At 47.6% G+C, this 10,547-nt stretch overlaps 1 protein-coding gene across 2 annotated transcripts in view; it reads right to left on the bottom strand.

Annotated features, from left to right (window-relative positions):
* Nucleotides 1-5,967: 5,967 nt before the first annotated feature.
* LOC125430222 (sperm acrosome membrane-associated protein 4-like) overlaps nucleotides 5,968-10,547 on the bottom strand; it is a 28,524-nt gene continuing 23,944 nt past the window's right edge. The window contains exons 2-4 of one of the 2 annotated variants that reach the window (XM_048492079.1): nucleotides 8,773-8,877; nucleotides 7,478-7,482; nucleotides 5,968-6,459 (exon numbers count right to left, since the gene is read on the bottom strand). In XM_048492079.1, coding sequence (XP_048348036.1) covers nucleotides 6,253-6,459; nucleotides 7,478-7,482; nucleotides 8,773-8,877 — 317 coding nt within the window. In that variant the 3' untranslated portion in view covers nucleotides 5,968-6,252. Of the gene's footprint in view, nucleotides 6,465-7,477; nucleotides 7,483-8,772; nucleotides 8,878-10,547 lie in introns of both variants that reach the window. The other variant, XM_048492077.1, reaches the window with a different exon arrangement.

Here is a 10,547-nt window from a genome sequence, read left to right as displayed (position 1 = left end):
TCTCAAGTGATTTTCACAATAAACGTGAAGGAAATTATTTGCTTTTCATTGGGTCTCAGATAATTTTCATGATAAACATGAAGGAAATGGTTTGCTTTACATTGTGTCTCAGGTAGCTTTCCTGATAAACACGAAGGAAATTGTTTTCTTTTAACTGTGTCTCCGAAAGTGACTTCTTACTCACACTCATGCTGGAATAAACATTGTTAGTCCCTGAATTTCTATGTTATTATGAAACTAAACTATCTGCTTTATTTTCTGCTTCAGAACAAACCATTTGAATTTTTTTAGTTGGCACTACATCTAATACTTACCTGAAAGGAAGATGATTCTGAATATGATTTACCTACCTAACGAAAAGTTATACTCAAAATATTTTTGATTATGGTGCATAACTTTAACGTATGTGTGAATTTAAGAAGGTCCTCTCTTAATCTGGGATCCTGACAGTACATGTTGGGGGAAAAAAAGAAAAAAATCCCCTTTCAGTAGGTATTGCTTAAAAATTTCAATAGAATAGATAAAGGGATGGCCATATTTTTTCTTGTGGAGAGTGTGCACCTTTGTTATAGTCACCAAGTGACTAAAAAAACCCCTAGACCTGACCTTTAACAGAAACTAGATTCCTAGGGGGAGATTTCTCAGGTTATGAAGATAAGCTTTATTACATGCCATTACCTATGGATCAAACTGCTGTTAGAAGCACAAATTCAGGGCCCAGTGATAAACTGGCAACCTTAACAATAGTCAGGCAGAGGAAGGAATCCCACAGGTGCAATTTGGCATGAAAGAGTGTTGTAGAAGATTGAGAAACTGTGCCGCTGTCTACCCAACTACTGAAGTTACTGGAGCCCTGAGGCCAAGCTGGATGTGATTTTTAAAAATGAGTTGAGCTGGGTTCCCTGACTTTCTCAGATGACAGAGGTTGAGAAATAGTACCACCAGGGCCCTGTTGGGATAGAGACTTTGAAGTGGGGGGGGGGGGCGTGATAAGGGGTGTCAGCAGTGGTGGGATTCAAAAATTTTAGTAACAGGTTCCGATGGTGGTGGGATTCAAACAGTGGCGTAGCGCCAATGGGGCTGGGCGGGGCATGACAGGGGCGTGGCCAGGCATTCCACGGGCGGGGCATTCCTGGGCAGGGCTGTGGCAAGGACACAAGGCGTGCACGCCCCAGGTGCAGTTCCCCTTCGCCCTGCCTCTAGATTCAAACAATGACTGTTTAAAGTATTTAAAAAGCAATATACCGAAAAGTAGTGTATTATTCCTTTTTCATATAATTATATTGATTGATTTTAAATAATAACATAAGGAAAGAAACCAAAAACTGTTTACAATTGTTAACATATTACAAACATATCTAATTGTCTATCTCTCTCAACCCCCCCCCCCCAACTAAAACATCCTATATTGCCTCCCTCCTTCCCATATTTCCCTCCCTCCCTACTTTCTACTTCCCCTTCATATTCCTATAACTACTTTATCTATTCCACTTGAAAGAAAACTAATAGAGGGAGAGATCCAAAATCCTTAATCTAAAAGAGTAGTTTAAACTCCTCTCTTTCCAATATAAATTTCAAGGGGAAAAAAGAAAATGAAAAATCTTTACTTATAATACTTTCCCAACCTTTATACCAATGGACAAAAAAAAAATAGAATTACTATATATTGTATCACTAGCAGGGCCCGGCCACGCGTTGCTGTGGCTTATTGTGGTGAAATGGGAAAGGAACAGTAGCAGCAAATCAATTGCAGAGGCCAGCAGTGCGTGCTCATGGAAACATGCAGCCTGATACTGTGCGATGTCATTGATGTGTGTGCCCGCATTCCTTGGGGGGGGGGGATGGAAAGGCACCCCTTCCACACATCTAGTCTGGCTGGTCATGATCCTTTACCTGGACGTAAGTTTGGTTGGTGGCAATGGGTGTCGCTTCTAAAGAAACCCTCTGAGGGGCACGATGCAGCTATTCAAAGTATGTCACGGTTGCTGTACCGAGCTTACTCCTGAGTAATGCGTGCCTGGTTTTCTTAACTGTAACCGCAGTATTCAGGGAATCTAGGGTGCCTGGCCCCTCCCTCCCATCCCTTGCATGTCGCCCCTCACTCTCTTCCCTCTCTCACTTCTCTTCCCTTGCATGCCACCCCTCCCCCTCCCCCTCCCCCTCCCTCCCTTCCCTTTCCCTCCGCTAGGGTGGGTGGGTCATATCAAGATGCTGGGCCCCCTGCCTCCCCTCCCTTGCAAGATGCTGGGCCCCCTGCCTCCCCTCCCAACCCCTCACTGTCTCCCCTCTCTCACTTCTCTTCCCTTGCATGCCTCCCCCTCCATCCCTTTCATCTCCCTCCCTCTCTTCCTTTGCATGCCACCCCACCCTCCCTCCCCCTCCCTTCCCTCTCCCTCATGTGTATGTGTGTGTATGTGTTTCTCTTCCACTCGAGTTACTTCCTATGTACTGTTTCCACTGCTCATATCTGGCCATCTGAGTGAACATTCTAAGCAGCACGAACATTCTAAGGGTGACAGTTACACACAGGCAGCTGCATGTCCTTCACTATGGAGCCCCAGGAAAAAGGCGTTTTACCTGGGCCAGGTGTGAAATTTCAGGTGTGTGAACATCTAAAAACACTCTCGCCTGACTGACTATAGTGGCTGGGAATTTTCAGAGGAATTGGCCCAGCAGTTACTGAGGTATACTATCATCAACAAAAACACTTTTAGCTTTATATATATATAGATTTCATACAGTTCATACACACTTGGGGGTGCCATGGGGGGCAGGGGGCTGCAGGGGGCCCTGGGGGGCGATTTTGCATCCCCCACTTGACGAGATTTTTTGTACCCAGGGACAGAGATTACCCCCTTGTCCCTAGTGGAATTAATCATTAATAACCGGTTCCCTGAACTGAGAAAATTTTATTCTACCGAATAGGTGCGAATAGGCTGCATCCCACCTCTGAGTGTCAGCTTCCCCTCCACCCCAACAACCCCAAAACAATCTTGACAATATTATTTGCCTTGTTGGGGGCTGCAGTATATACTGATGAACAAATAGCTCTCTCCTTGGCCATTTTGTGTCCTAGTCAGAACTCAGGAGGATGGGGGATTATGGGAAATCTGAAAATTAGGAGTGACAAGTGTAATGAGAAACTTTTGGACACTCAAAGAACACACTGAACAAGTCAACCTTTATTTGGAATCATGGAACCCCTTGGACTTCATTCAGAAATAACAGAACAGCAACGGGAGGCCTGCTGGGTCAGAGGTCAATTTAAGAGATACCAGTTTTAGAGATGTCATCATAAACAGTGAGTCAGTGTGAGTGCAGCATAAATGAAAGCAAAGAAAACGCACTGCACGCAGCTAGCAGCTATAGGTATTTCCCAACCTGGAGCTGGCAAGTTATCCAGTTCTGATGACAGGTGAACAAGAATTCTGGAAGGAAAAAAAATCCAAACAATTCATATTCAGGAATTTGGTTGTAGAATCCATGGTTTGAATGTGCCAAATTTCAAATTGTGTTTCAGTGTTTGGAGAATCAGGTAAGCGGTAAAAACCTATTTCCCTATCTGTTCAAGCAGTGAAGGTATCTGCAAACATCAATCTCCAGGTATTTACCTGTTTGGCTGGCACAAGATGCATCTCTTGTTGACAAAAGCAGCCTTCTTTGAAAAGCAAGTGGCAAGAGATTAGAATAGCTCTGCTGGATCAAATTGTTTTCATCTGGTCCACCATTTGGGTTCTCTGAAGTACCCAGGAAAGAATTGAAAGACACAGCAAGGTCTCTTTCAAATGGTGGGCACTGCTAACATCTGGAGACAGAGGTTGATAATGGACTCTGGGCTGTGCTGAACATGGCCACACACAGACTCACAATTGCATGTGGCGATCACTGTAATGCAGTGGGGGCTAAGCCTAGTTCTGCCTTCTGGATGTGCACACTGCAAACTATTGGAAATTCACGCTTCTAAATATGTGCAGAACTAGTGATGTGCAGTGCAAGGCGCAGTACAACCATTTGCTGTAGGCGAAGATGAGAAATGTGAAGCTCCTTCAATGTAGCAGCACCATAAACAACTTGTGAGTTGGAGTGCTGTGTGGCTCTGAAGATGCCAGCCACAGATGCAGGCGAAACGTCAGGAGAGAATGATGCTAGAACACGGCCATACAGCCTGGAAACCACACAGCACTCCAGTGATTCTGGCCGTGAAAGCCTTCGACAATAACTTGTTAGTTTTTTAAAATCTCTGTTAAGCTGTAAACTTGATCCCTGCATATCACCCCAGCACTTGTTGAAAGCAGTTTTGAAGGCAGTTGTTTTGTACTAACTATATTCTAGACCAGTGAAGGCGAATCTTTTCGAGACCGAGTGCCCAAACGGCAACCCAAGACCCACTTATTTATCGCAAAGGGCCAACACGGCAATTTAACCTGAATACTGAGGTTTTAGTTTAGAAAAAAACAGTTGGCTCTGAGGCATGTGTTGCTCGGGAGTAAGCTTGGTGGTAGTCGGTGCCTTTGCTTTGAAGCAACTGTGCAACTCTTCCAACGGGTGAATCACGACCCTAGGAGGGTTTACTCAGAAGCAAGCACCATTGCCAGCAACCGAGCTTACTCCCAGGTAAAGGATCGCGCTTTAGTTCTTCGCATGAAAATCAGTGGGGTTTAACAGCGCTTAACAGGGTTACCGACACTGCTTCTCCAAAACTAGGTCTTCGGTTTAATGCTAATAATCGAGCCCAGCGGCCCAGGCCAGCCTAGATGTGTGTGTGTGTGTGGGGGGGGGCACTGTTTGCGTGTGCCCACAGAGAAGGCTCTGAGTGCCACCTCTGCCACCCGTGTCATAGGTTCGCCACCACTGTTCTAGAACCTTCCTGCATTTGGCCTTTCTCCCTCATTGACATGCCACAGCCACCAGGAGAAGGCAAGGAAAGGTAAAACACGTCAAAACTCCAAAATACTAAAAAGAAAGGAGTGGTTACCCTAGTTTGAATGAGTCACGAGGGCGCAAACAGTTGGAGACAACACAATATTACTTGGCTGGGGTGGGAAGGTTGGCGGTGACGAATGCGAGAGCTCGGAAACAGATGATCAGTGAAAAGGAGAAGGACAAAAAATGTGGTGGCTATCAAAAAGTTCAAAGAAAAGGAACCAAAGGAATGAATGAAAATATGAAAGGGAAAATAAAAGGAAACAAAGGATTGAAGGAACAGCAAAGAAGGTGAAAAGGGATAGACGATAAAGGCGATTAAAGGATTTACGGTTACCAAACAAGGTACCATTAGTGAACCCTCAGCCTGTAATCTCCCTCAGTTTCATGCAAAATGAGAGAAATGCTTCAGAATCCCATGCGAAATTGTACTGGGGCAATTTCTCACTGACCATGTTGAGGATTGCTGTACAATATCCTTGCCAACCACTTGGTACATCAAATGTCTGTCCCTGCACAGGTGACCAAAGTAGCCCCCAGTTGAGCTCTCTCCTTCAAGGTTGCCTGGTCACTTGGATCATCCTGTCCAATTTACCTCAGGGACAGATGTGAGGTGAACTGTCAACAGAAGGTAGTTGTAGGGCCTTTCCCCACTCACTGTTTGCTGCGCGCTACTCTTGCCAAGTAGCGCGGGGTCCAACGGCACTCCCCACTACAGGGGCGGCGACAACGCAGCCGCCCCGACTCTGCCGCTCCCGCGCCCCCTCAGTGCCCGTCATTTCTGGCGCTGCTGAAAACGGCGCCTTTTGATGACCCTGCGCAGAGCGCAGGGCAGTGGGGAAGCCGGGGAACACAATCCCTGCACTGAAAAGGTCCACGCTGGATGAAACCGATGTCATTTTTAAAAGTGGGGAAACGGCCGTAGTCAGTCTTCTAGCCCATGCTGAGGAGAAATTGGGGTGCTGCTGTGTGGTAAAAACTTATAAACAAACGAGAGTCTTGTAGTCACTCAGAATAAAACAACAAGCAAGGACAAGGGAAGCGTCAAAAGAAAAAGGAAGGGATCTCCTTCTTCCACTCAGTCCCCCTCAGTTTATTCCACCAATGCTTGATTTATAAGATACAGAGTACAGTAGTAATCAGAGCAACACCTTTCTGAGCCCATGGATTTCAATGGACTGAGAAGAAAATAGCTTTTTCTAGCATTGCACTAGTGCAGTTGGTGAAAAATGCAATCAGTTCATTAAACAAAAGCAGCTGCTCAATAAAGTGTTGAACTCCCCGGCTCTCCTGGAGAACGGCTTCCTCTGTTTGATGGGGGGAGTGGATTTAGAGCAGTTGGGTACACCAGAAGCCCAGCATGGCCAGCACCATGGCTAGGGAAAGGTGAGCAGAGCTCAGAGTGGGGGCTGAGTTGCACGCGTTTCCCTCGCAGCATTTATAACGAGTGGTGTAGTTGACACCTACGTAGGTCTCCGTGGAGGTTGTGTTGCATTTTTCCCGGGCGACACAACCTTTTTTTTGGATGACATCATGCTTAGCTACAGGGGAAAAGACAAGAGGGGGAAAAAAGGAGAATTTATTGAGGAAGATGGTTTGGCCACAGTCACACACAAAAATCAGGGAGATAGTATCTATATGATTGAGGTGCGTTCCTAACTCAATGTAACTGCTTAACACAACAAAATCAATGCTGCTAAAAGATATATGTAACCAGTCTGCTGCGTGTAACCACTGCCATCTGAGGCATTCTTTCCTTGATCTTTACTTTATGGCTTCACATACTTTGTAGGTAACTAGACTTCCCCTGACACCCTGGTCCTATGAGAAAAAAGAGTTACATCCGTTATCTTGTGAGGCAGGAAGAAAGGTGGCTCTCTTCTACTATCTGCCACCAACCAGGGGCTGATTTTCACAACTTCTTGGGAAAGGGGGGGGGACTTTCAATGGGGATAAAGGGAACGGCAAATGCCAGGTTTGCCAGAATTGGCTTTGCCAAGCCTTGGTGCTTCGATGCCTCATCAATAAATGCTACTAATCAATATCTCAGAATCCATTTATTGGCTTAAGGTTCTGAGACATAACACAAATGCCTTGTGCTGGATAGGACCATAGGTCCATCCAGGTCAGAATTGTCTATTCAGACTGGCAGCATCCTCCAGGCTTTCAGGCAGCAGTTTTTCATTTCATCACTGACCTGATCCTTAACTGGACATGCTGGGAATCGAACCTAGGACCTTCTGCATGCCAAGTAGATTCTCTACCACTGAGCCACAGCCCTTCGCCTTAAATCCCATGCCCTGCATATATACCTCCCTTGTGGCCCTGCTGTAAAAAGCAGCAAAGAAAGGGGAAGTCTCTGGGACCACTCTTTGCCTGCTAAGAAGATATGGCATGAGCATGTCTACTTCCCTGAACGTTTTTGTTATACCATGTTGGGCGATGACATAATCAGGAGAAAGGCAGGCACATAAAAATGTGAAATGGAACAAATTGCTTTCCTGGGCGCAGCCAGAGGTTGCGCAAAGCAAAAGGGATCCCTGGAAACAACTCTGCCAACTAATAAGATTTGAGTCAAGGTTCTGTTTCCCTTCCTGGTTGCAGATCATTTTGGCCTCAGGGTGGCCAAACACTTGTAGCCCCGAATCACGTCAGCTGCTCGAGTTCTCATTGCCTAGAAAGTGGTAGCATTAACGGTTTCCCCACTTACCTTTGCTGCCCTTTGCTGCGCGCTACTCTCAGCGCGGGGCATCTCTGGCGCGTGCCCGGGCGTCCCCATGACCCCGCGAGCGGGGTCATCAAAAGGCGCCGTTTCGAGGAGCGCCAGGGATGCCGTGCACCGAGGGGGCGTGAGAGCGGCAGCGTCGGGGCAGCTGCGTTGTCGCCGCCCCTGTAGTGGGGAGTGCCGGGGGACCCCGTGCTACTTGAGGAGAGTAGCGCGGGGCTTAAGGTAAGTGGGGAAAGGGCTTAAAATTTCCACTAGTCCTTATGGTTTTTGCCATAGAGATTGGGGAAAACTCCTTGAGGGTCACCTAAAAGCGATGCAGTGTTTTCCAGAAACTCTACCCTCCCTGAACACTACACTACAGATTTCTTGGCAGTTTGTTGGAACAAGACTGGGAAGCCCGCAGTGGCTCAAAAGTGTGAGGGATAAAAAGAGTCTTCGAATGTTAGTACTTCACAGAAATTCTAAACTTCATAACGCCAGAATCTAGCTGGCTTATGTGGATGCTCTTCACCACAAAATCTGTGTCGCTAACTTTAACAGGCATTAAGGAAACAAGACTGTTGGAATGCCTTAACAGAAACGTGAAACTTCGGTGACTTTAAAATATGGATTTTGAAATCAAGGGTAATTTCCAGAGGAGTATCTGCCCGGTGACATGGGGTACCCAACGTCCCTGGGCGCACACCATCTGGTCACGTAGGAGGTGCAAAATCGTGACCCCACGTGACCAATGAGTCATGGAGGCTCAGTGCACGCACATGGACCAGCACCTCCAACAGTGCGTGTGCATGGACCAGCGCCTCCATCAGGGCCCGCACGCACGAGAAGGTCAGGCCCCCACTCGTTTGCTCACCCGCCAGTCTCTTTTTTAGCAAATTTAGGGGGCGGGGCTCCGTAGGGGGCAGGGTTCCGTGACCCATGGGTGGTCCCAGGGGAGGTTTGTCCCCGAGCGCCATTTCCCTCCCGTTCGGTTCTGGTAATTTCTTAAACTTATATGAGGCCACAGGATTGTGTCAAAAGCCTTCTCAAAGAAGAATACTCTTATGTTGGAAGACAGAAGGGCAGAGAGCAAAATCAGGAAAAAAAGGAGGGGAACTGAGGCAATGAACAAGCAATCTTACCTGCTGATCCAATGATAGTTGCACAAACCTCCCCAGTCTGGCAGGTTACATTTGTCCTGCAGAAAATCATGGTAAAGGAGCATTTGTAACAATACAAAGATGACCCTGGGGAACAGAGAAAGAGGGGGGAAAGCAAAGAAATAAAATTGAGGCTTTTTTTGGATCCATCAGATATAGAATGTAGTGACAAAATCCCGTTTTCCATCCTGATCACTATGAATTCTTGTAAAACAAAACGACACATGGGGGCTGACTTCCTGCTCCTACAGGGAAACAAGAAGTCTGTTTGAACACTGGGCATCTTGGATCCCTCCCCCTTGAGTTAACACTTTTGCCCCGTGTTCCTCAATGAGGTGCTTGTAAGCGCCATGAAATCTATCAATGGGTTTCCTGGGGCCCATTTTCTTCTTTGACAAAGCACGTCCTACTCAATTCAAAAAGCCAGCCCTGGCTACCCTCCCAGGTGGGGCATGATGCCCTGGGTGGAGCAGTGGCGGAGGTGTGGCCAGGGTGAGGAGGGAGTGTGGCATTCTGGGGTGGGTGTGGACAGCACAGTGGCAGGGGCAGACAGTGCGTGCGCGCCCCGGGTGCAGTTCCCCTTGCTCCGCCTCTGGCCTCCATTGTAGGAAGATGCTTGGTTTACAACTCTTAGCTAGGGGAAGGACCTCAACAGAATACGCCACACAATCCATGCTCTAGAGCTGCATTTCCTCTATGGGGAACTGATCTCTGCACTCTAGAGATAATTCCTGCAGATCTCCAGGCCCCACTTGGGGGTTGGTAATGCTACCTATCCGCTAAAGAGATAATCCTCCTTTTTCTACCAGGCCTTTGGAAGTGTGGCAAGCCAATCCTGTCAATCTCCAAACTCACAGAAAATTTGTTTTTGGTCATGAGAGTCCTCCTCCTATTTCTGCTTAAATATTGCTAGGGCCATTAAAATGGAGGCCGAATTCATGTAAGAGGACACAATCTCATTGCGATGTTCTTAGATTCTCACGATAGCTCACGGAGACCTGTATATAATATTATTTTTAAACACAGTCAAGGCATGGAAGAGGTAAGGAGATTGCTGCTCAGACTCCCATGTGGGGGGAGCATCAGTGAGACATAAGGTAGACTGGCAGCAGCAAAGCATCTTGGGCCATCGCTCTAGAATTCTCTGCTAGAGATCTCTGCCCACCCGTCACATTCTAATCCATGTCCTAGACCAGTGGTGCGAACTTAAGGCACGGGTGCCAGAGGTGGCACTCAGAGCCCTCTCTTTGGGCATGTGCAAACAGAGTCGCCCCCACTCCCACATACACATCTGTAGGGATGAGCCCCGCGAACCCAGCAGAACCTCAGACAGAGCGCATGGAATGCCTGTGCCATCTGTGTCCTTCTGGGCGCACACGCTCACCCATCCCCCAGATCCCCCGTGAGTCACAGGTCATTAACTACCTGACTCACGGTCACCAGATGTCCCAGACAAAGGGACAAAGGGGCGCTTGCCCCCAGGTATGGATTAGACCCAGACGCGAACGTTTCCTCCCGCACGTAGGCAACCCCATGATGTCATGTATCATATGATATTCTCCCGCTCTCCCGCTCTCCCGCCTCCCATACACGCCCCTATTGTAAACCCTAATAAAAGGTGCCAGGGACTAGCACATGGCAGAGTTGCCAGATCCATGGATCACGCTTCCTGCCGCTGGCTCTCTCCACCGGATGATATCACCGCGTCTCGCCTCTTCCTTGCGACCCCTGCGGGCCGACTTCACACATCTAGGCTG

Source organism: Sphaerodactylus townsendi, linkage group LG03, assembly GCF_021028975.2.
Source record: "Sphaerodactylus townsendi isolate TG3544 linkage group LG03, MPM_Stown_v2.3, whole genome shotgun sequence".
NCBI lineage: Eukaryota > Metazoa > Chordata > Lepidosauria > Squamata > Sphaerodactylidae > Sphaerodactylus > Sphaerodactylus townsendi.
This window is presented reverse-complemented; position numbering and strand designations above follow the sequence as displayed.